At 37.6% G+C, this 26,779-nt stretch overlaps 1 protein-coding gene across 4 annotated transcripts in view; it reads left to right on the top strand.

Moving 5' to 3' along the window:
- The window catches only part of MFSD6 (major facilitator superfamily domain containing 6), a 64,101-nt gene extending 39,783 nt beyond the window's left edge, over window positions 1-24,318 (top strand). For 3 of the 4 annotated variants that reach the window (XM_081261644.1, XM_081261645.1, XM_081261643.1), the window contains 5 exons: window positions 3,598-3,695; window positions 16,375-16,536; window positions 17,422-17,520; window positions 19,892-20,172; window positions 22,163-24,318. In XM_081261644.1, coding sequence (XP_081117770.1) covers window positions 3,598-3,695; window positions 16,375-16,536; window positions 17,422-17,520; window positions 19,892-20,172; window positions 22,163-22,366 — 844 coding nt within the window. In that variant the 3' untranslated portion in view covers window positions 22,367-24,318. Of the gene's footprint in view, window positions 1-3,383; window positions 3,456-3,597; window positions 3,696-16,374; window positions 16,537-17,421; window positions 17,521-19,891; window positions 20,173-22,162 lie in introns of those variants that run through there. The other variant, XM_081261646.1, reaches the window with a different exon arrangement.
- Window positions 24,319-26,779: the final 2,461 nt, after the last annotated feature.

The raw sequence follows: 26,779 nt of genomic DNA on the forward strand, positions 1-26,779 counted from the left end.
AAATCCACAGACTTGGTGGCCTAAAAAAACAGAAATTTATTTCTTTATGGATCTGGAGTCTCAAAGTCCAAGATGAAGGTGTCATCAGGGTTGATTTCTTTCGAAGGCCCCTCCCTGTGGCTCATTTTCCAGTGACTTCACAGCTTTCCCCCATGCCTGTCTCCTACTCTCTTCTTCTAAAGACATGAGTCACATTGAATTAGGACCCACCAATATGACCTCATTTCACCTTACCTCTTCAAAACCTTTATCTCCAAATATAGTCATATTCAGAGATTCTAGAGGTTAGGAATTATGAATTCTGGGCAAAATTCAGTCTATAAAATGGAATAATATGGCAGCTTAAGTTCAGATATTAAAAAAATTCTTTAGTTGCACTTTTCAATGATTATTGAATAAATATTTTTTTTTATCTTTGCCTTTTCATAGATCCAAATGCTGCCTTTCTTTATGCTCATAATTTTATCTGTGCTAGTTTCTTGAAACCATGGTCTCCCCAAAATAGTTGGTGAGGAAGAATGCTGGGCTGTATATTAGTCAGCTTTCTGTCACTGCAACAAAATACCTGAGATAACAAATCAAAAGATGAAAGTTTGGACTGGGGATATAACTCAGTGGTAGAACATTGGCTTAGCATTATAAGGCTCTGGGTTCAATCCCCAACATTGAAGGGGACAAGGTGGGGGTAGGAGGTTGGGTGGATAGATTTGCTTTGGCTCACAGTTTTCAAGATATCAGTCCATGTTGTCCTTGTTGCTTTGGCCTGTAGCAAAGCAGTCATGGTAGGGAGCAGGCCACGGAGTAAAAGTGTTTATCTCATGGCAATAAGAAAGCAAAGAGAATATGGAAGGGGCCAGGGTCCTAATATTCCCTTCAAGGGCAGGTCCTCAATGACCTAACTTCCTTCCACTTGACCCTATCTCCTAAAGGTTTCACCACCTCCCAACAAGGCTATCAGCTGGGGACCACACCTTCAACATATGAGACTTTAAGGGACATTTGCGATTCAAATACTAACAGGTTCCTCTTTTGCAATTCTGGGATAAAGTTCTTTTAGAAAACCAAAGGGAATTTCTTGGATACTTTTCTCTAAAATAATGAAAATACTATCATTACTTGAGTGATTATTTTGGGTGAATCATTGTATTATAAGTGTTTCCACAAATTTGCAGAAGAGATACTGTTATCCTACTTGAGACATGAGGAAACTGAGTGTCAGAGAGAGAGTACCTTGCTGTGGATACTTCTTATTTTGCTTTTCTTTTTTAGGGCACCTGTTTGGTGCTAAAGGAATATCAGTTTTGACATTAGAAATGTGGGAAAGAAGTGAAGTCTATAGCAAGCTCTTGGTGGCAGTCTGAGACCTAAGAGTCCCAGAAGCTATGGATCAGTAGCTCCAGTGAGTGAATTGCACATGGGTAGAGGTTTGAAGGCAAAGCATCCTCTACTTCCTAAAATGGGTTAATTGACTTTGGGTTACTTTAGCCAGGAGCTTTGTATTATGGCCCACATTGGATTGCATAGCAGTTGTCATGGCAACTCTGATTCAGAGTCAGGCTTGAAAGAAAGGTTGAACACAGGCAATGTGAACCTTAGGAAGGTGGATTACCAAATATACTGTATGATAGGATTATGGGAAAGTGTTACTGAAGACAGGTTGGAATGAGTTACACCAGTGATTCTCCTGGCTGACTCAGTTATCAGAACCACCTGGGGAGCTTTCAGAAGCACCATATCTGCATTTCAGCCTAGAGATCTTTATTGAGATGGGTAGGCCTTGACATCTGTCGTTCTAAACAATTACCAGAGTAAACCTGATACATAGCCAAGGTTAAGAATTAACAACTTAGGCCAGGGGTTAGGTCTATGGCCTAAGGACCAAATCTGGCCTGCTGCCTCTTTTTGTATGACTCATGAACTAGGAATCATTTCTACATTTTGAAATGGCTGAAAAAAGTCACAAGGAGAATAATATTTTTTGACACATAAAAGTTATATGAAATTTAAATTTCAGTGTTCATAATTAAATTTTACTAGAGTGTAGACAGGCTTATTTACTTACATATTATCTGCACTCCTTTCACACCAGCAGAGCAGAGTTGAGTGGTTGTTATAAAGACCATGTGGCCCAGGAAACCTAAACTATAGAGGTTATGACCCTTAACAGAAAATGTTGCTGGCCCCTGAGTTAGGCTAAGTAGAGGCTATCCTCTTAGCCTAACTTAGAGTTGGTTTAGAACTTTAAAAAGGAGCAAAAAGAGGTTCCTGGATCTTGTTTTGTGTTTCTGTAGTGCATTTTGCATTTTAATTTCCTGTGGGTTTTTTTCCTGCCTAGTTGAGGGAGTTTGATAGATGGATCAGTAGCAAGCATGTTCAACAAAATTTTTATGAAACAGAACTGAAATATACTTATTTCATCAAACCACACAAGTATAAAGAATATAATATTCATAGAACTAAGTGACCCAGGCCTTTTTAATAATTCACGGAGGATCTCCTAAGTTTTTTCTAATATCCATTTCCTAGCCCTCCTCAAACCCAATCCTTTTTTTTTCTTTTGTCTTTTCCCCATCCTTTTGTTCCACATTTAATTAAAATCAGTCCCAGCTGGGCACCTGAGAGCATAGTCTGTCTTGTGATTGATTCAAGGATGGGAAAAAGAGGACAATTTTTATAGAAATGATTGTAATATAAAAAGTTAGCAGAGCAGGATTAGGAAAATACCACTGACTGTCATGTTGGCATCAGAAAACAAGAAAAGCATTAAGGTTAGGAAAATGAAAAAAGACGGAGAAAGAGAAATTCCTCATCAGGCTGTTTGTTTAGTACAGAGAAGCAGGAACCATTTGCTTCCAAACCAGCCTGCCCAGTTCAGAATGGGAGAGAGTGTAACTTTATGCTTGGGTGCACCACTTTAGTCCTTTGCTTATTTTGTTTTTACTTATATTTTTTGTAGTAATAATGAACGGGGGTGGGGGAGGCAAGAGATTAATATATATTAGTTTTGTAAGTGTGTGATGTCATGGATATTTTTTAAAGTAGTGAACATCTATCACTTGAACTGACAGGAAAAATATTTGATTTCCAAATAGTTTATTATCCATCAATAGACGATCATTTTTAGTGACCTTAAGAGTCTCCCTGTGACACTGCTTGATGTCCTGGGTATTATAAGTGAGACCACAATCATGTTCACATGTTCTGATTTTTATCCTGTTCTTTCTCCGGTCGTTGTGAAGTGGCTACAATCCCAGGCATATTTACCCTCCAGCCACCTGGAAGGAAGCCAGTAATGTCATTACAGATGGGAGTGTGCCCAGGCTATCTTAAAAAAAAACATTGTCTCTGTTACTAATTAAAGTTTTAGGAAGGGCGATGTTCGCTTTTATATTAAGCATTTGGGAAAGGCTGAAGACAGATATATTAGAAGCAGTATTCTTGTTCCTAAATCATGGGTAAATTTAATTGTCCTATAGCTTACCTTCCCCTAGGTTTGGAACCCTATCTGTTCAATGATGGAGGGTAAAAAGTAGGTAATATTTGTAGATTTTGTGTTTAGTCTTTGGGGCTTAATTAACTTTCCTTTGCTTTTTATAGGGTTCTGTACATTGGCCTGGCCTGCAATACAGCTCGCTATATTTATATTTCCTACCTGGAAAATGCCTGGACTGTCCTCCCCATGGAAGTTCTTCAAGGTAAGTTAACTGCTATAATTAGAATTATTTCTCTACTTAACCAAGCAATGTGGCCTTCAGCATCTGACTCTACAAAGGAAGGGTGGACCTGCTGTTTTATATGATTTTGAAGTGATTGTTAAGGAAGAGATGACGTCAAAGGGCTGGCTTTTCAGTTACCCTGAGTGCAGTGCTGCATTGAGTCAAACAGATCTGGATTTGACCCACACCCTTGTGACTAAACAAAGAAAGAAGAACTCTAGAAAATAATCCTATATATAATTGTTAGGCACAGGCATCTAAAGGTGGTTTTAAAATGTAAAAGTATTCATTTTTCAAAAATTTAGGTGTTTTTGTTTTTTTAAGTTAACTATGTTTATTGAAAAAATATTGTCATAATTATTTATCTCTTCCATTATTTTTATTATATCTAGTGGTTTATGTCTAAAGCTTTATAGTCACATTATTGTTTTTCCATGAACCTCCTAAATCTTTGCTCAGATATCCTGACCTGAGTTCCTCCCTGGCTTCACTACACTGTTTCCTATCAAGATAGAACTGAAAAGATTTCTAGGAGGCTCATTGACATGTTCTGAAAACCACTGTTATTACCTTGGCTGTCCTATTTATTGATTGGCATTGTGATTAAAATACAGGCTCAAGACAAGATCATTTGGAGTTGAGTCTTCTGTGACAGCCCAGGTTCCTAAATCAGTAATTGGACTAGACAGCATGGGGTTATATATAATTTCGTTAGCTTTATTAAAGATTTCCATTATCTTTTTTCCTAACTTGAAGGATGTAAATGCATTTTAATATAATTAATTTCTTTTCATGATTTTGATCTTTTAAGATGAAAGATTTACAACTGTATGTCTAAATAGAATGTATAAAATGTGCTGGGCATGGTGTTACCTACCTGTAATCCCAGCTACTCAGGAGGCAGAGGCAGGAGATCTCAAGTTCCAAGCCAGCCTCAGCAACTTAGTGAGGCCCTAAGCAACTCAGTGAGACCCTGTCTCTAAATAAAACATTAAAGGGCTGGGGATGTGACTCAGTGGTTAAGAGCTCCTGGATTCAATCCCTGGTACCAAAAAAAAAAAAAAAAAAAAAAGTAAACTCACTCATTCATCAGATTACACCATGGCAATGAGAAAAGAACATCCCAATTTAAATGAGATATAATTTATATTTATATTAAAATTATAAAATTTAAAAATATATATATTTTAAGGATAGGGAATGTAGCTCAGTGGTATAGTGCTTTCCTAGCAAGCATGAGGACCTGGGTAAATCCCCAGTACTGTACCAAAAAAAAAAAAAAAAAAAACCCCAAACCCCAAAATTTTAAAGGTGCTTTTCACTCAGGAAATTATACTTCTATGGTATAATTGGTGAAAGGAAATTTATATATAAATATATAGAAAGTTGAGCATATAAGGAATTATCATATATAATCACTAGAATTCTAGAAGGGTCTTGAGGCATACTTGTATTATATCATTGAAGAATAACAAAGAGCTAAACATGAGCTACAGGAAAGAATCTTGCAATAACAAGCTATATGCAACCCAGTTCTTAGTATCTCACTTCTATTTCCTGTTCTCTCCTTGTCTGTCTTCATTGCTTTGTTTATTGGTATGTCACAGTGTACAGACTCTATAAAAAGATCTGTGTGCCTATGAAAATATATTTTGCAATAACTATGTATATGCTTTTTTCTCCTTTTAATTTAACATGAATTAGATAGAAAAGTTTACATAAGATACTGAAGAAAAAAGAGCATTCATGAAATGGTTTAAAGAGCATGGAAGAATTTTATAAGAAGGAAAAACAAATGCTATTTTGAACTTAAAACCTCTTTTCCTGTTAATTTATCAGATGTATTAAATGGCTACTAGGAACCAGGCAGCATGTGGGGTACTAGGAATGTAATAAAAAAAAAATTAACTCATGCCCCAAGGACTTACCATCTGTTCTGGAAGCCAGATGTGTAAACATATAATTACTACACAGTGTGTTAGATGGAATCATAGAAAAAAGTGCTAGGTAACAGACAAGGAGCTTGGTGGAGGAAATAATTGGCTTTGTGAAGTCGAGAGTGGGTGGATGAGGATTTTATTGAAAAATTCCCTAAGGAAATCACATACAAGCTGGGGATTGAAGAGCTAGTAGGAATCCACCCGGTAGCCTAAAGAAAGCCAGCATTCTGGGATAGGGAAGAGTGCTGTATGCCAAAACACAGAAGTAGAAAGCACAGCAGGACCTCAGGAGCACAGGTGGTGTGCCACAGCTAGGGCTCCATGGAGTTATCATCCCAAACTGCAGACCTGGGCTGTGTTTTTACAATGCCTGTAATACCTCGGGGTGTGTCATCTCAGGATTTGGGGGGCTGGCCATGTTCTGAATCTAAACAGGAATTCTGCTTCGTGTCGCCAGCTACAGTTTATACTTACATATTTCATTTTATTCTCTCTTGTTCCAGGAGAAACTTAGTTACTGATTGAAGCAAGAGAAAAAGGAGATCTGTAAATGCATAGTTTCCTCCTCCAACAGAGGGCTCTGTGACCAGTTTCCACAGAGCTCATTGTTTCTAAAACTGGAGGAGATCATTTCATTCCTTGGCAGACTGAATACTGAGTATTTGGCTGTACAACAAAACCAAAATTCCTTCCTTTATTTGACCCATGCCCACCCATGGAAAGCAGTGGATCATCCCTGTGGAGTCAGTCCTGCATCACAGGATACAGTTCTGACTGAAAAGATTTGTTTGAGTGGTCTTGATTATGTTGCCTTTACATTGTTTGTCCAAATGACATTAAAGTCCCCAAAACAACATGAAAACTAATTCTGCCTAATGCGCAGCTGAAGTGGAGAAGACAAAAGCTGTACTGTGTTCTGTATCACCAGCTACCCATCTATTCCTCTTTGGGGTTGCATGAAACTCATGGTAGAAAAATCCCTTGTTTTCCTTGATTTCTTGAAGTTCTTAATCATCCTGTCAACATTCTCTCATTGGGCTATATTAACATTAATTAGCATTTGGGATGCAGAAAAAGGGAAATTTCTCCTCTTTAGACCCATAGGGAAGAGGCTGCGCAGATCTATTTGGGGATCAAGGTATGACCATTATGGAAATGTGAGGTCATTTCTTTCTCTAATCTTTCTCACATTCAGTGGCCAGTGTTATCTTGCAGCCTTATCCTTTTAGCAATTCAGCTAACATGTTATTCAGTAGGCAACTAGTGGCATAAGGCATATTTCCTGCCCATAAGGAGTCTATATTTTTGTTTTTTAAGTTGGATCTAAGTACCATCCCAGAGGTGGCAGGATTAGTTTTTTGTTTTTCAAGATCTTATTTTAAAAATTCATGGAAATTTTACCTTTACTTTTGCATAAGAAACGTTTGAACATTTATGGTTATGATCAGGAATATAAACATTTGATAAAAATAAAGCTCAGATTTGTTATACTTCTTTTCTATGTGGGTACTGATTTTATAGTAAATATTTGCAAAACTCAGAAAAGAATGTGATCAAAATTATTCTGGTTATTAAAATATATTTAAGGAGAGTAAGTCCACCCCAGGGAGCTGCTATAACTAAAAGGTTACTTTGAATTACTTGAATTAATGACTTTAGTGTTGACAGATAGAAATGAAATCCAGGTCATCTCCTTTCTGTAGGATATTTTGCCAGTGAGGGTTGGGTTACATTTTTTATGAAAGATGGTTTTTTAATGTCACCAGTAGGAGGGCCTGAGATGACATTTATGAAGCTTTATTCTGTTTATATAGCATGCCTCTTCCGCCAAGTAAGACCCATGTTTTCCTTCCTTTTAGGTTCTTGAAGAACATAGAAAAATTATAAGAGGATTACTATGTAGTCCTTATCTGACAGTAGGAATTCTAGACATGATTCCAATCTGTTATTATCAGGTTGAAAATTTTCTGTGTGGCTTAACCCTTAAAACACAGTAGTTTGTTTGGGCTGGGGATATGGCTCAAGTGGTAGCGTGCTCGCCTGGCATGTGTGTGGCCCGGGTTCGATCCTCAGCACCACATACAAACAAAGATGTTGTGTCCGCCGATAACTAAAAAATAAATATTAAAAAAAATTCTCTCTCTCTCTCTCTCTCTCTCTCTCTCTCTCTCTCTAAAAAAAAACACAGTAGTTTGCTACATGAATACCTAAGATAGACAAATATTCTAAGTTAAGCATTTCAGTTGATAATTGGCACACAAAAGTCATTGGTATTACTGTTAAAATTAACTTTTAATCAGAATAGTCTTACAAATTTTAATGATTTTTTTTGGTATCAAGGAGTGAATGCAGCAGTGCTTAACCACTGAGCCATCCCCTAGCCCCTATATATAATAAAAAATATAATTTTTATGACATTATGTATATGTACATATATATGGATATATTTTTAATTTTGAGAGAGCTTCTTGCTAAGTTACTCAGGGTCCTGCTAAGTTGCTGAGGCTGGCTTTGAACTTGAGATCCTCCTGCCTCAGCCTCCTGAGCCACTTGGATTACAGGCATGTGCCACCACACTCAGCTAATAATTTTATTCTTTGTTGCCCTTGTTTTATAGTTGATAAAACTAAAACAGTTACAAAAACTTTTTCTTCAAAAAGAAATTATTTTTTCCATTTAGTATTCATTTGATGAAATGTCTTCTGGTCCAATCCTTTTCTGGCATCTGTATGCTCCACTGAGCTCTCTTTTCTGAATTGTTCTCACATTTATGGACTATGTTGTGTAAGTTAGCACTTAATAGCACTCAAGTCATTTTGCAAATACTAGTTTTGTTGCCTTGTTTAACCCCTTAAATACAAAGTCAACGCCTTACACTTTATTTCTCCTAAGAGTTATGCTTATACAAAGATATGTTATAACTGCTTGTGATTTATTACCCCTGTATCTGGTACTGTACTTGATATTTTCCAGTTTTTAACCCTTGTGAATAATGAAGTTCTATCTGAAAATTTATAAATATCTGAAGAGGTTTTGAAAACAAAACTTAAATCCTATATTTTCAATATCATATTTCTTTCTAGAATAACATCTTGCCATCTGTGGCATATCTGTAAAAACACTGATATATTTTAATCATTTACTCACTTACACTCCCACCTCATTCCATAGGCTTGTTGAGGCAGTTTACAAAAATATACAATAACCTGGAAACCATAAAGTACTTAGGCTTGACTTAGACCATCTGGGTTTGAATTCCAGCTCCCTGACTGTAAGTTCCATGTCTTTGGCAAGCTGCTTAATCTCTCTAAGCTTAAGACTTGAATTATAGAAAAGATTAATATGAGTACTAAATAAACTAATTTATGCAAAGTATTTAGCACAGTATTTGACACATAGAGTACAGTGGATGTTAGATAAAAAACAATAACAATAAGGTAAATTAGAAACAAACAAACCCAAGTACCAGAAGAAATATAATTGAAAAGATTCTATCCTAGGAGGTTAATCTGCAATTATACATGAAAGTCTGGCTATAAATTAGAACCTGAGGCCTGATGACCAAAACATAGCGGAATCAGGACCATCTTTGGGGAAGGGATATTTTTTACTGGCTTTGATATAAAATTAGCCCCTGTGTGCAGCTTCATGTGGGAAAGCATGAGGATATAATATACAGTGCTGCCAAGTCTTGACATTAAACACACTCAGTGTTAGGTGGTAGTCTCCTTAAACTTGTTTGAAATGTGCCAAAAGCATAATAGAAAATTCATGAGGGCTCCAAAAACAATGTTACATCAGATATGGATTTTTCTAGAAACTCACTTTTTTTAAACATACAAACTAAAGTTTATAGAAGAGATTTGTTTCTTCTCTACTTTTACACAACATGGGATTTGGAAATTCTCTCCAGCCTTATCTAGAATACCTTTTATCCATAAATGCCTTCTTTCTCATATGCCAGCATACAGACCACTTCCTGCCTAGTTTGAATTCATCATCCTTTTATTCAGCTGCCATTAGATGTCAGGCTTTGTGCTGGATGCTGGGTAGGTCTGTTCTCCACAAGGAGCTCAGTCTGCTCCTTCTTCAGGTAAATCTTCACCCTTTTGACCCACTGGACATTTCTTAGATATCTTCATATTCTTCGAACCTACAAGGTATCTGGCCCATAGTATAGACATCAACATTATCAACAGATAGTGTAAGTGGAGGCATGAAGGAGATTCTTGCAGTGCTGTGTGCTGGTAGAAGTGGAAATGTTGGCCTATAATAATAATTGTTGCCTGTCCTATAAAAAATCTCTTTCAAGTTCCATGCCACCTCTGCTAAGTACATTACTCTGTCAGATTCTCTGCTATTTTTGGAAAGTCTAAGAGGGATAATAACAAGCCAGGCTCCCTGCTATAGTTCATCTGCTATCTGGCTTTCTTCTTGCACATACAGCTAGATTATATTTTCCAATATCCCTTGCAGTTAGGTATGACTGGATAACTGGTTCTGACCAGTGAGATAGGAGCAAAAAAATGATGTATATCCCTTCTAAACTTGACCCATAAAATTTCCTGTGTGCTTTGATTGCCTCTCCTCCTTCCCCTGGGTATTGAAACCTAGGGTACCAGGCATTGAAGAGTGGAGAGTCTTTGCAGCCTGGATCCCTGAATGAGTGTATGGAACAGAGCTGCTACTCCTCCCGTCTCCTGCTAGTTGGACTTCATTTATGATCAAGAAAGTATCTACTGTGTGAAATCAGTATTATTTTGAGGCTTATCTATTACAGCTAGCATTACCTTAACTGATACAGACTCCTCTTACTGCCTACCCAGTGGAGGCCTTTATTTAGGGAGAGCAGTCTTACGGATGTTCACAAGTTTTATCTTTCAGAAGCTTCTTTCATCCCTGCATGAGAAGTACAATGAAGTAATTGAAATGTAAACTTTGGTCTGTACACGGAAAAGGTTTGTGACAGCTAATTCTGTGTGCTGGTGCTAAAGGGATAATTATATTTTGTTTGGTAAGCAATACATCAGTGGTAGAAACAAGAAAAACAAAACAATTCTAGTTCTCAGTACTTTGTCAGTTCTCTCTCCTCCCAGCCATTATGATGTGATTTCCCCAAGCCAAGCAACATTTAACAAAGAATAGCTGTCTTCTTGAGAAGAAAGGATTTTTTTTTCTTGCTCATACATGCCATTTATTGTAATAGAGCACTCTTGTGGGCCAGGACTGAACAGTTTTGAAATACATATTGCAGAATGAGATACCGGTGTTGAATATTATAAGGTAAAGAGTCATTTAGGGTATATGAAAGACTTGATGTTATATGTAATAAATCAGCTTTTAGGGAATGAGGGGGAAAAGGAAGAAGGAATAGGAATTTTTTTTTCAAGAAGGTAGATTGTTGGGCATGTTTGGAAATACCAACAAAACCTCTCAAAGCTGACAACTACATTTTTTGAGGAATACTGAAATAGTTGTTATGAGGACATACAGTGCAACACATAAGCACTTAAGTTCTGAATGTGGATATCCAAGATTCATACCATGTCCTACTACTGCCTGTCTCTGTGACCTTGAACATGGCACTCTAATCTCTTGGTGCCTTAGTTTCCTTTTTGGAAAATGAAGAAAAACATGCTACCCAAGAATAAAGGAAATAAGCTGTGCAAAATAGCACAATTCCTTGTGGAATAATTTGCTGTGATGATACTATATTATTAATAAAAAAATTTATTATTAATAACAATTATTTTTAGTGATTCAAGATTATCCAAACGGTATCTCAGCACTATATATTACATCCTCATGCTTTCCCACATTCAAAGCTAATGCTGATGAACCTCACTAGAAGTAAGGGAGGACTGAGACACTAAGTTTATGTGACCTGTTTGATCTTTGTGAGTCACGCAGTAGCAGTATTCGTTGAGCACCTATTAGTGAGTTGGTGATGAATGACTACTGAAGGCATCTCGATAGATTTATGACAAGTGACTAAGGAAGGGTTAACAGGTGTGGCTAGGTGTCAATTTGTGTGTTCACTGTTAGCAGTCAGGGGTAACATCTTTTGATTTTCACCGTTGGCTCTTCCAACATAATTATCTCATACTTAAGGGTTTGAAATTTTGTACCTCTGCTGTACACATTTACCCATGTCACAAAATAAATGTTCTTATTTCATCACATAAAGAATAATCATCTACTCTTTTGCACAGATCTCTAATAAAAAGTAAAGAAAGTAGAAATATTTTCTTTTCCTAGTTTATGATAGTATTTTACCTCCTAAATTTTACAGGAGAGTTGTTTTAGGTAGCACAATTGCTAAGGCTTCTTCAGTCTTGTCGTATAAATATGGAAAATGGTGGAAAGTTTTTAGATTTCTAAGGTAGCTTTTTATATTATTCTGAAATTAGAGGACCAGAACACAATTGTAATAAACATATTGGCCAGAGTTTGAGATTACTAATATTACTGGAGAGTTGTGTATTCAAATTTAAGCATAAGAACCATAGCTCTACAAATGCCTTTAAGGTGATATTACTAACCGGTCCCTTCTATGGATTGCTTAGTTTTGCTAGTTTATTTTCTAGGAAGTGGGGTAGGCTTAATTGATTCTTCCATTGCCATGATGTTTAGAAATAGTTTTTTTTTGTTGTTGTTGTTTGTTTTTTTGAGAGAAATCAATTCGTCTTCCCTAGAAAATGTTGGCTTTCCTTTTTCTATCTTTAGTACCAGAGAAGACATTTTTATTGTACACTTTACTGTTTTTCCCTTCAGCTAATGCCATTAGTTACTTTAAAGGCTGTAGTTCCCAATTATCTAAAAACAATAAGGAGACTCTAGAAATCTAACTCAGGAGAATTTCAGAACTGCCACATAATACTAGCCAGCCAGCTCTAAAAATAGTTTAAAAGCCTTCAGACTGGAGTCACCCTGGTGGAAAATGGTTTGATTACCTTAGATTACCTTGTTGTCTAAGTTTTAGACAACACCTAGAATTTTGAAGTGGTGTAAAGAGGGAGGCCCTATTATTGCAAGATTTTGTGTATGCCAAAGCCTTCACACTTGAGAGTAACTTCAAGAATTATATTTAATCTAAAATATCAATGAGATCAAATACATTTGATCTAAATTATAACCAAAAAGTATATTTTAATACAGTCCCATACACAAAGAGGCTCATCTTTGTCTACTTGTAAATCCTGCAATTGATTGCAGTTAATGTGCAACCATGTGATATGGTTTCAAGTCTTGGGAAACCACTTCTTAAAGATGGATCACTAATTTGGATTTTGTTATTGAATCAAATCAATTTTGAATGAATTAATTGTATGTGTTGGAATACTTCCGAATTTTATTTTAGTGTTAGTGGAATTCTAGCGTACATCTTGAAAAGAAATAGAAGTAACATCACCTTTAACGATATAAATGAAACTCTTCCCATTGTGTACCTCTGCATCAACATTCACAATGAAGACTCTATCCAGACATGATTCATTTCTGAGAAATGTGGCACTATATAGAGAGCATTGCAATTGTTTAGCTAAAGTAAATACTTTATTTGACTTCTTTGGAAATTAATTAAGTGTGCATGCTACCACTGATGATCTAGTCTGACTTTTTAGTTGAAAAATAGTCTGGTTAGGGCTAGGATATAGCTTAGTGGCAGAGTGTTTGCCAAGCTTGTGGGAGGCCTGGGTTGGATCTGCAGCACTAGGAAAACAAAACAAAACAAACAAACAAAAAAAAACAGTTAAAATGATGACTGAGGCATATATAAAGGATAGGAAAATTGTTTAGATGTTTCTTAGTCAATTATGAGACATGTGAGATAATGTGCCCAGTAAAAATGACATTTATTGCATTATGGATCTACGTAAGTAAGATTATCCCAGTGATTTTTTTATTGTATGGCATACTTGTGACTTTTCCCTTTTTGAGTGCTGGATATTTTCATATTCCTAGAAACAAGCTTGAGCTTTGTTCTGGGACATAGCTCAGTTACTTGGAAATAGTATCATCTTTTGGGGTCTTGCTTTTAAGATTACTCAGGTGAGACTAGAGTAGTGTTTAGGGATTATTACTAACACAAGACCCTCTTGAGTACTTGACAAGTCCCAGAAATCCTGAGGTTTTCCACCTTGGCTGGTGGAAGCAGGTACTATTTCCAACCTCATATGGTTTCCAGAATGTTCTCTATCACACTCTTGGGTGGTTATTTCCTTGGCTTTGAAAAATTTCTATACATGCTTTTGTTGAACAGTTAGTTCTCTGCTGGGAACCCTCTGTAGATCTCTGGAGTTTTCTCTTTGAAGGCTGTCTCCTCTCTGGTGTTTTGCCCCAACACACCAGCCACCTTGTCTCTTTAGACTCCTGGCTAGAATCTTCAACTCGGTGATTCTTCTCTGTGCCTGTACCTCTCAGAATATCTCAGGCTTTGAGCTGGGGCTACTCATTTATTTCTCATGTCTCAGGTGTTACTGGTTTTGTTGATGATGCACAGTGTCTCAAGAACCATCACTTTATATATGTTGTATAGCTTTTCAGTTATTTCAGGAAAGAGAGTAAGTCTACACCCTGTTGATCCATTCTGGTCAGAAGCAGACAAAAGTTAGATCAAATTTTAAAGGAATATTGACTCTGTAGTTTAATAGTCTAAAACTTAGGGTGAGTTTCTGAAGATATTATCTCCAAAAGAGATCATTTTTTTAGGGAAGGAGCTCCTGACTTAATCAAGGCAGAACCAGCTGATTTCTTAATCTCTCTAGCTATAAAATCTGTTGTGATAATATATTTTTTAAAATCACACTTAAAGCAATGTCTCAGTTAATATTTTAATTCAGATAATGCGAAGTTACCATATATTAAAATAATTACTTTTTAAAAACCTGTTACTTCTCTCTCTCTCCAACAGATAATGAAATTAAAATACAGTTGTTATGAGGCATTGTAAGTTGTCTCTACACTCTTTTGGAAAACTAAAACTGTATATTCACAAGCATAAAAATTGTCATCTCCAGCCAGGTGTGGTGGTGCACAACTGTAATCCCAGTGACTGGGGAGAAGGATCACAAGTTCAGAGCCAGCCTTTGCAATAGTAAGGCACTAAAGCAACTCAGTGAGACCCTGTCTCTAAATAAAACACAAAATAGGACTGAGAAATCAATGTAGTTCAGTGGTTGAGAGCCCCTGAATTCAATCCTTGGTACTCCCCTCCCCCAAATTGTCATATCCTCTTAACCATTAACCTCAATTGTGGAATTATAGCCAGTGTAAATAATCTAAGGTACATAAAAAGCTTTATCTCCAGCTTTGTAAATTATGGTGCTAATCATAATGGGGAAAATGGAAATAATCTTAATGTCAGAGTAGGTGCTCACTAAGATATGAATACACAGAACATAAAGAACACTTCCAACTCAACAGCAGAAATCAACTTAATTTAAAAATGGGCAAAGGACTCAAATAGCCATTTCTCCAAAGAAGATACACAAATGGTTAAAAAGCATCACTAGTGCTCAGCATCATTAGTATTTAGGGGAATGCAAATCAGAAACACAAAATACTACTTCACACTCATTAGGATTGCTATTAATTAAGAGGGAAAAAATCCAAAAATAAGTGGTAGAGAAATTGGATCTTTTGTTCTTATCTGATGGGAATGTAAATGGTGCAACTACTGTGTAAAATAGTTCAGTGGTTCCTCAAAATGTTAAGCATGTGACCATGTGACCCAGAAGCTCTGCTTTGAGCTGTGTATATCCAGAATAATTGAAATCGGGGATACAAACAGGTACTTGTATACCAATGTTCATAGTAGCATTAGTCACACTAGCCTTTAAAAGGTGAACATATCTGGGTGTGGTGGTGTACCCCTGTAATTCCAGTGACTGGGGAGGTGGAGGCAGGAGGATCATGAGTTCAAAGCCAGCCTCAGCAATTTATCGAGGTCCTAAGCAATTTTGTGAGACCCTGTCTCCCAAACGAGAGAAAACTAAGAAATAAAAAGGGTTGGGGATGTGCCTCAGTGGTTAAATGACCCTTATTAGTTCAAACCCCAGTACCCAAAATGAAAAAACAAAATAGGTGGACACAACTCAGATGTCCACCAATAGAAGAATACATGAGCAAATGTGATATATACATATATTGGAGTATTATTCAGCCTTTAAAAGGAAGGAAATTCTGAAACTTGCTACAACATGGATGAACCTTTAAGACATTATGTTAAGTGAAATAAGCCAGAAACAAAGAGGACAAATACTGTATGATTCTAGTTATGAGATACCCAGAGTAATGACCTTCATGGAAATAGAAAGAAAAGGGGTTGCCAAGGCCTGAAGGGGAGGGGTTATAGAATGGTACAGTTTTTGTTTCAGGTGAAAAAGTTCTGGAAATGGGTGTTGTTGATGGTTGCAGAACGGTGTGAGTGTACATAATTCCATTGAACCGAATGTATAAAAATGGTTAAAGTGGTGAACTTTTTGCTATGGATACTTTACCAATGTACGTGTGTGTGTGTGTGTGTGTGTGTGTGTGTGTGAGAGAGAGAATGTGTGTGTGTGTGTGTGAGAGAGAGAGAGAGAGAGAGAGAGAGAGAGAGAGAGAGAGAGAATGCATGTGTTTAAAATTTAAATAATTCACATTCTAAATGGGGTAACTGAAGGAGTTCTAAGCAGACATTTGATGCCTCCTGTTTCTCTGTTTCTTTCCTTCTCCAGGAGTGACACACGCGGCCATCTGGGCAGCATGTATTTCTTACCTTAGTGCAGCTGTTCCCCCGGAGCTGAGGACGTCTGCACAGGGCATCCTGCAGGGCCTTCACCTGGGATTGGGGAGAGGATGTGGTGCCATGATTGGAGGCGTGTTAGTCAATTATTTTGGTAAAAAGGACTTTCTTTTTTCCTTTGGTGAAAACATAATTTTTCAGCAATACTTCATGAATACTCACATTATTACTGAATATTGCCAGAAGCTAAATTCTAGTATTTGTATTCTGTTTCTAAATTTCAGGTTAGTTATAATTCTAAAGCATGTAGTTAGGTTGTTAAGATGATTAAAGGCAGCCTATAATTGTGCACACTCCTCTAACAGTTTAATGAGATGCTACATAGATTCTTCAAAGGAGCCAAAAAAAAAAATGAATAAGCACATATGTTTTTGGTTTACAGTGTGGTACCCCAAACCTGATGATGATAAAGCTAAAGAAAAGAAAATTCATCATTTGAACCAGGAGAGTCTAACTAACTGTATACTGACTTTGATCATGTTAGTACATCTGTATTAACACAGCCTGTCTGCCTCATCAGATCTCCTTTATTGGAAATATAGAGGCCAGGGTGGAAATGAGATTATTCTGCTCTAGGGACTGTGACTGCTCAGTCATGGTGAGTTGGGCTCAGAGACATGTGAGTTTATAACACTATATAAGCTCTGCCATCCCACTACAGATTAATAGGGCTGTTAGTAAAAAGGTAGGTAAATGGTGTTTACAAAGAAGAGAATGCCATTAATATTAGATGTTACAATGGAAGGCAGTGAAAAACAATCCCTTGTAATCCTTTAAAAATGCAGTTTTATAATTGACAAACAACAGAACCAGTGCCAGCGCCAGGGGCACCTTTAGGAAAAGCTATCAGAAGGGCACTGTCCTCTGATTCACTGAAAGCTGTGCTTCCTGTGCCTGAACTTTAGAACACTGACAGTTTGGGAGGAGGGCTATCTGCTTTTCCTGGAATTTCTCTACGGTCCTCTGATTGTTTTCACAGGGGCTGCTGCAACCTTCCGAGGCATTGGCATGGCCTGCCTGGTGATCCTCCTGCTCTTTGCCCTGATCCAGTGGCTGGCAGTGCCAGATGAGGAAGAAGGTAAACATTTCCATTCTTTCTTGATGTTGCTAATGGTCCAGACCATGAGGAATTCCACAGGTGCCCCTCAGAAACCCGGAAGTAGTAATGGTATACAATGGGCCTACCTGGGTGGATTTCCTCAGTGGTGTACCGATGCACTCGTGTGTGCCATGTTAGAGAGAAGCCTCCTTCTCTGCTAAAAAGAATTATATTAGGAAGCTTGAACATTCTTGTTTTGTTTTATGGTACTGGTTTTAAATTTCCCTGGTATTCTGGAGGGATTTCAATAGTCAAATACATATAAGGCTATAGTAATTTTACTTCTAGGGGTAGGGAGTGGTATTACTATCTATGCCTTTACCTTCATTTGAAGAAAATGAAAGTCTAAACCTGAAATTTGAAGTTTTCCCTGAACTAGATATATATGGCCTTTAGTAAAATTGTTTTGTCAAGTATAATGTATAGATGAGAATTTAAATCAATCTTTTTGTCAGGGACAAGGAGATGGCAGTACTGGAGATTGTACTGGGAATTGAAACTAGAGGCGCTCTACCACTGATCTGTCCTCAGCTCTTTTTATTTTGAGATAAGGTCTGCTAAATGGCCCAGGCTGACCTGGAATTTGCGATCCGCCTTCCTCGGCCTCCTTTGTCACTGGGATTACAGGCATGCACCACTTGTTAAAGCATTTTTTTTTTTTTTTTTGGCAGTGGAAGGACCGGGGATTGAACTCAGGGGCACTTGATCACTGAACCATATCCTCAGCCCTGTTTTGTATTTTATTTAGAAACAGGGTCTCACTGAGTTGCTTTTGCTGAGGCTGGCTTTGAACTTGTGATCCTTCTGTCTCAGCCTCCTGAGCCACTGGGATTACAGGTTTGTGCCACCACACCCAGCTTAAATCAACTTTTTAATGAAAAGGGTCAACCAGTAGAATACAAATAACTCTTGCTCAGCTCCTTGGTCCCTGTGCAGGGATAGTCTTCTTTGGCTGTCCTATCCTTCCATGAGCCCTGGCTTCAAGTATCCAAAGTACTTCTGTCAGGACAAAAACTTACTTATTACAGAAACCTCATAGGTTGATTTTAATCTCTTTGAGTTATTCAGAAAAAAAGAGCAATATTGGGTTTCTTACTTTTGTTCTTTATAATCTCATATGGATCATACCTCTTACAAGTCTCAGTTTGAGCCTTCAGTAAAAAGCTTCCAGATAGCTTTTGCTGTTTTGATGCTACCTTTAAAATTGCAATCCTACACCTTAAAAAAGCGCTCTATAGGGATACGGCTGCATCAATGATTATAGCGGCACAATTCACAATAGCTAGACTGTGGAACCAATCTAGATGCCCCTCAATAGATGAATGGATAAAAAAAATGTGGCATCTATACACAATGGAGTATTATGCAGCACTAAGAAATGACAAAATCATAGAATTTGCAGGGAAATGGATGGCATTAGAGCAGATTATGCTAAGCGAAGCTAGCCAAGCCCTAAAAAACAAATGCTAAATGTCTGCTTTGATATAAAGAGAACAACTAAGAACAGAACAGGAAGGAAGAGCATGAGGAAAAGACTACAGTAAACAAAGACGAATGGGGGGAGAGAAACGGAGAGAGAAGGGAAAGCACATGGAAATAGTAGGAGACCTTCAATGATGCATAAAATTATAAGAGGTTATGAGGGGCAAGGGGGAAGGAAAAAAAGGGAGAGAATTGAACAACAGCAGGGGAGGTAGAGAGGGAAGATGGGAGGGGAGGGGAGGGGGGATAGTAGGGGATAGGAAAGGTAGCAGAATATAACAGTCACTAATATGGCATTATGTAAAAATGTGAATATGTAACAGATGTGATTCTGCAATCTGTATTTGGGGTGAAAATGGGAGTTCAAAACACAATTTGAGTCAAATGTATGAAAGATGATATATCATGAGCTATGTAATGCTTTAAATAATCAATAAAAAAAAAAAGGAAAAAAAATTGCAATCCTACAAGGGGACCTAAAGCACATTAACTGTAACCTATGCTCCATACAATGTTATATCTAAGTTAAATTGAAAACTAGATTTCTTAAATAAATATAAGTTAATATCTATTAAGCCCTATGAGGAGACCAAGCAAAGAAGTCGTGCACCACATAAAGAAATCCTTGGTAAACAAAAATTTATTAATGTTGCTAAACAAATTAGAATGGGTTTATAGAATTGTCAGTTTACTTATTTAGTTGAGCCAGAGTCTCACTCTGTTGCCCAAGCTAGTCTCAACCCCCTGGGCTCAAGGCAGCCATTCAAGTAGCTGGGATTATAGTTGTGCACCACTGCACCTGGCTTATTTGCCTTTATTTAAATATGTAGAAAACTGAAAAATAATTTAAACATTACTTTCTCTCCAGACAAGACAATGTTGGCAGAAAGGATTCCTGTTCCCTCCAGTCCTGTTCCCATAGCAACCATCGACTTGGTACAGCAACAGACAGAAGATGTCATGCCACGCATTGAGCCCAGACTTCCACCCAAGAAAACCAAGCACCAGGAAGAACAGGAAGATGTGAACAAACCAGCCTGGGGGGTCAGCTCCTCCCCCTGGGTGACTTTGGTCTACGCACTCTACCAAATTAAAGAGATGATGCAACTGACAAGAAACAACCGTGCTTCTGAGATACAGCCTTTACAGGTATTGTTCCTCCAGTGGGCTAGCAATGTCACCTTTGCTGGAGACACTTCAAGTGGGCTCACTCATTTTAATTATTCATTTTACATTCATTAAGATTTATCGAAAAACTGGTGGGAAACAAGAGACATGCAAACAATTTCAATACTCTGATAGCTGTTATGGCATATGTACATGGTCCCGTAGAAGGAAAATTCTGCCTTATGAAGTTTAGGAAGGCTTTACAAAGGGGATGATAATTCTTAATAAATTCTAATCTTATATACTCCTTGAAAATTTCAGTGTTGATGGATAACAGTTACAGCAAGAGTATATTGTTCTTGCATTCAGGGACTGTATTTACTAAGCTCTATAGTTGCAACATTCTAGTGGTCATGCCATATCATAGGAATGCAATAAATATCTGTTGAATTAATTAACTAATAACCGAGCCACTATATGGGTCTGACAGGACCCCCAACTCAGGGGATGATGGTTCTGCAGTGGCCTCACCTGAAAAATAGAAAGTGCAATTATTCTTATCCCTAGATAATCTCTAGTGATCTCTCCTGAGAAAAGTCAAACCATGCTGATAAAGTTAATAGCTGTGTAACTAAAAGCTATTTCCAGACTTTGGAAAATGAGTATGACTTCTACAAACAGTTTGACCAAAGGAATGAATTTTCTTCCCTTTTTTATATTCATCTCTCCCACTTACTTGATAAGTTATGTCAACTCCATATTTAGAGTAGCTTCAGAGGACCCAGAAGAAACAAAGAAATAAAGGAGAAAGACTTAAGGATAATTTGGGTATTTTCTTTTTATAAAATCTGTTGAATTACCTTCATTAAATGTATCTTGACTTTGCAAACCTAAAATCTTTATATAATTCATGCAAATCTGATTCTTGACTAATAACCATATGCATGCCAGTTTGTGCATGATCCTCCTTAAGATAATAAACTCATATGAATCTTCTGCTAGGTCTGAACTCAACATTGGGGTGGGAGGAGCACAGGGAGGATTTTGTACCTTACAGCAGGGAGGGGAGCGGGAGAGCAGCTGAGTCTGCCGCCAAGGGCGTAGCATTGTCATGTCTGTGCTCAGCCTCATTTTCACAGAAGCCCATGAGGGTTTCGCAGCACTAATTTTTTTTTTTTTTCTGGTGTCTGTTGAGATCAAGAACTAGCAGGTTTGGTGTAGTTCTTATGAAAAAGTCATTGTGCTAAGGGTTTTTTTCCCCATATATTTCAAAATTAACAAAAATGAAACTTTTTTTTATTATTCAGCTATTAGAAGTAACCCTTTTTAAAAATCATGTTTCCTGGGCTGGGGTTCGATCCTCAGCACCACATAAAAATAAACAAACAAAATAAAGGCATTCTGTCCATCTATAACTACAAAAAAAAAATCATGTTTCCTGACCTGAAAACTAATATGGAATTTTACCAAAACATACTGGAGTGAGTACACATACTTATTGCTACCCACCACTGGTTACATAAGTACACGTCCCTTTTTTATGTAGAAGTTCTTTCTCATTTAACTTTTAGTGATTATTTTTATTTTGAAATTGCAAATATACATTAGGATTTTTCATTACAGAAAAATCCCTCATTAACTTAATATTGACAAAACATCTTCTAGCTCTTGAACACCCTGGTCTTAGCAAGTGGCCTGCCTTTCACTTATTCCTTGGTACTCATCCAGTGATTTACAGTGACTGGGGAGTCATTAAAATATTTGATGATGTAAATTGTTTACCTAGTAGTGATGGGTGTTTTGGTAAAAATGTTCCTTTATCCACAAGATATGTCTGCTTATAGTGTTTGTGTTTTTCATGCGGCTCTGGCAGTTGCACATAGGAAAAGAAATGAAAGGTAAGACATTCTATACTTATTCCTCTATTACTTGGTCCCTGGGCACTTCACGATGATCTCCCCACGTTTGCTGTGTCTTACTTGAAAACATATAAAGGGTTGGTTTCACATTCTTTCTGTTTTTTTCCTCCCAGGGGACCAGTGAGAATCAAGAAAATTCTCCAGCTGGTGGAGTCCAACCTGTCCCGCGTGAGACTCACCCTGACCCACCTAGAAACCAGCCATCCCCTGACGCAGCAGCATCTCAGACGCAGATTAGCTCTGTTCACCCCAGTGTGGACCCACGTGCAGAGGAGAGTGGGGAGCAGCACACTCGGCCTGCCACTGGAGGACGCTGAGGGACCGTGTCCTGCTCATTTCACACCCTGCATGGAATTGGGTTCCTTGGCCAGACCCCATCACAACTCCTGCGGAGGAGCCAGCACCGCATACGCTTCTAAATATCTAAACTCATTAACATGGAAAACACACACACATAAACACACACACACCTGAGCTACAGTACATATGGCAAGAGAAGGTGAACTTCCATAGTCCCATTGGAGTCACAGAAAGATAATAGCATTCAGTGAGGACTTCCGTTCTTGGTTGGTTAGGTGAATGACCACAGAACATTTCTGCCAATGCAGGAAGGCTGGAAACCAGCTGTTACACTAAGTAGAGGGAACACAAGTATTTCAAGGTGAATATTGGTATAATTTCCCTCTTCTGATTATTTATTCTAATTATTGTGTTCTTAATGCCCACTGTAAAGAAATAGAGTACATCTATAATTTTTTTTCTCTAGAAGAGAACCATTTAAAAAATTGTAAGATATATTAAAAGGTAATCAGATGAAAGTAGTAATTATACTTTTTTGTTTAAAATTTTAAAAAGTTAAGTTTCATCATAAGCTTTGCATATCTCAACAAATATATTTTTATATACGTATGGTATATATTGAAAATAGTACTGAGCAGCAAAAGCTGTCATTGACTACTGCAAGCTAAATTGAGCTTTAAAATGCCTTTTGTTTTAAATGGGCTTTGAGAATGACTAGAAATGAGGGAATATTTCAAAGAAACTGACCAAGTCAGTATCCTGTGGCTTAACAGGTAAGGGTTTACTAAATATATTATACTGGAAATAGCTTCCATCACTATTTACTATTTTAGAGGGATTTGGGCTCTAGTTAGCTTATATAATAAAACAAAAATCACTGGATTCCTAAGGTTCCTTTAATTACACAGTACTATTTACAAAGAACAGTATAAGATTTAAGTGCCTGGGAGAGGGATACAATTTTTAAAACTTACCTAGTAGGTCAGTTTTGTTTGTGAGGTGGTAAATAAGAAATTGGGAATAGAAAGGGTGTAACAAGAGGTACTTTCTAAAGAATAAAGAAACAAATCTCAGTGTGCTCTTTCCCAAGAAGATATAGTCAGACACTGGACAATTAGATCTGGGTATGAGACTGTACATATTCAGCTATCTTCAGAACAATGGTTTGGTGAATCATGCATAACGCTTGCTGCTAAAAATGAAAGTGGAGGACTAGGGAGAGAGAGCCACTGCTTCAGCTGAATGAAAGGCAATTGGGAGAGAGGAAGGAACAGTTAGAAGCCAGCTCTCGCCTTAGCCTCTGGTCATACACGATCATGGTAAAGCCAGGGCCTCCCCATGACACAGCTCTGCCCAGTACTTTATCTGGGAGAAGAAATTGTACACTTGGATATCTAGCTTCACCACAAAACATAGCTTAAAAAGAAATAGAGTTAAGCAAATAGTTATTTTTGCACTTGAACTGAAACGTACTGTACTGTAAATTATCATGACTCATTTTAAGTGACCTTTAAAATCAGATGTATTTATTATGCTTGTGTAATTACAGAAATAAAGAAGTGGGTGACAGGCTGAACCTCGCCTATGAATGTACAGTATGTGGATTTGTGAAACTGACTGTAGGAAGTCAAAAACTTATATTGTATCTTGTGTTTACAGTTCTGATTTATTTCTTTGAAAAGCCTGCTGTTTTGGAAATGCACAGTGGACATGTTGAAGTAAAAATAAAACACATTTTTAAATATTTCTTAAATGATAAAGATGTGACCAAACAAGTAAAAGTCCTTTACTCTGTAATGAATGAGACCAAATGCAACACACCTTTGTCATGAAATGTTTACTGTGGGAACTGATCCAATAATGCAGTAATTTCCAGCCTTTTGAGCTGACACCTTCATGAGTCTGTGGACTTTGTGACTTTTTCTTGTCTTCAAAGTGCCATCTTTAAAAAACATTAAAGTGAATTCAAATTAAATCTTGATTTGAGAATTTTATAACCCCCCTTGAGATCCCTAGAAATACTCAGGGGTGTCACAAAACCCAGGCTGGTAATCACTGCCTTAATGACTTATTTTCTACTTTTTCCCCTATGATCATAGAAATAGCAGATTACCCCAGGGTGCTGAGTTCGTCTGGATGCAAAGAGGCTGGTTGCTAATTATTAAATTAGTCCTCAAAGCCTTAAACAGAATAATAGCTTATAATACATCTCAATGGCAGTCACTTCCTGAAAAACTTAAGGACTCATAGGGAGGACAGTGCTCCTCTACTGGCCTGTGAATTTTGCCATGGCCCCAAGAAGCAGTTAGTTGAAAGCTTCCCACGGTTTTGCAGTTCCTTTCAGTACTTCTAGTGCTGCTGGGGCCACTGTTTAAGCAATATTCCTCTCAGCCAATCTGAGGTTAAGCTGTCAATCTGGGAAAAGAGGAGCCACATCCATGGTGATTGGGTGCTTCTTAGGTGCTAAAGAAATTATTATTTTGTCCTTACAAAATTCCTCTGTGGTACATATCACTGGCCTCATTTTAAATATGAGAATTCTGAAGCTAACAGAGCTTAAATGATAGGATTACAGTCACAAAACTAGGATTCAAAGTCAGATCCTCCTAATGTCAAAGTCCTGGTCCACCCAGCACCTTCCTCCATCCCAGGGGGTTGGGAGGCCATTCCCCACCTAATGTTATGGTAGAGCAAGCCTAAAGCAGCCCTGGCCTGAACCATTCCACATGTGCCTGAAACATACATGTGTGTGGTTTTATTTCTATTTAAGGATTTCTAGATATTTCCAGATAACCAGAAATCTAGCATCTTCAAACTCCTGGTGCTAATTATGAGGACACCCAGTCCTTTACACTCTGGATGGTTTGTCAATGACAGAGAAAACCCAGAGGTTGGTAGGGACTCTCCAGACCAGAGCCGTGGGAGCCAGTAAGGGCGGATACATACACAGATCAACATCCTGTGACAGTGGTATTGTACAATGGCTCTGTCCAGTAGAACTTACTAGGAAGATGATAAATTCTCTATTTGTGCAGTCTAGTGTGGTGACTGTGAACTTCATGTGGCTATTAAGCAGGTGGAATGTGGCTAGTGCATTTGAGGAATTAGATTTATACCATATTGGACAGTACAGGAAGAGATCACCTTTGGGAGATATGTGGGCCTCAGTTTCCTCAACTTCTGCATGAGAGGCTGACCCTAAAGTTATGTTATATCAGATATATAAAGTTATGTTATATCAGATATACAAAGGCTATCTGAAGCCCTAAACCACTTCTGTGTTATTTCAGTGAAGCTTTAAGAATACCTGATTCAAGAATTCTGAATCATTAGGCACTTGGGAGAAAGACCAATGCTTGGAAGGGGACAAAATAGGTGAGAGAAAAGGGGCATGTTTCCTCAAATTGGAAAGTAATGTACTTTATACAAGAACAAGCTGTGGCTTCTGGTAAGTGTGTAACTGGAAGCACACTGCTTGTCCTGGATGGGAAATGTGAAGCAGTAAACACCCACTCTGGACCCAACTCACCTGGTTCCTCTCCACTTTGGGCAGCTAATTAACACAGGACTACTTGCTCCACAGGGCTCTAAGAAAGTCCCAGTTTTTACATGGCAATTCAGGGACCTTATAATGCTACAGTTGGGAATATGGACTCTGGATCCAGAATGACTGGAATTAAGTCCCAGTTCTGCCAATGAGGACTTAACATATATAATACACACACACACACACACACACACACACACACACACATACATAAATACATACATAAGTTCTCTGGGCCCCAGGGCCCTCCTCTGTAAAACTGGGGTCATTTTAATTAGTCTGCTTTATAGATTGTTCCAATATTTAAAAGAGATCCCTGACACAATGTATGTTCCATGACAACACCATTATGACTGTGTGACGAACAGCCTGGGAAGGAGGAGTACTGTCTCCTTCTCTAGGGCCTTGCTTTTAGTATTTTGTTGACATTTAAATCTATAATCATTATGTTCCTTCAAACAATATATAGTACCATGCTAAATATATTTACCTACATGTAGTAAGCTGTACAATAAAGCTTTCAGTTCTGATATACATCGTAAACACTAAATGTCAAAGATATGACTTAGTTAAAAGATAAAATTAACTAAAACACAAGTTGAAGAGGATGGGAAAATGACAGGTAATGACACTGCATAATATGCAAGGTCTGCAGAAAGGAGTAGGTTATAATACATTTGCTCCATAATTTCCATTTTTTTCTTAAGAGGTATCAACAAAATAAACAAAAACTGTATAATCACTTAAAAAGTTATGTACCATGTTTTCTCCACTAGTCATCCGAGGATGATACTCTTTTATAATGTAAACTTATATTTCAAAAAGGTAAGGAATTTTTGTTAATGGAAAACATCAATGGGATCTCAGAAAAATAACATCTAGA

Source organism: Spermophilus citellus, assembly GCF_964194105.1.
Source record: "Spermophilus citellus genome assembly, chromosome: 11".
In the NCBI taxonomy this organism is placed as follows: domain Eukaryota; kingdom Metazoa; phylum Chordata; class Mammalia; order Rodentia; family Sciuridae; genus Spermophilus; species Spermophilus citellus.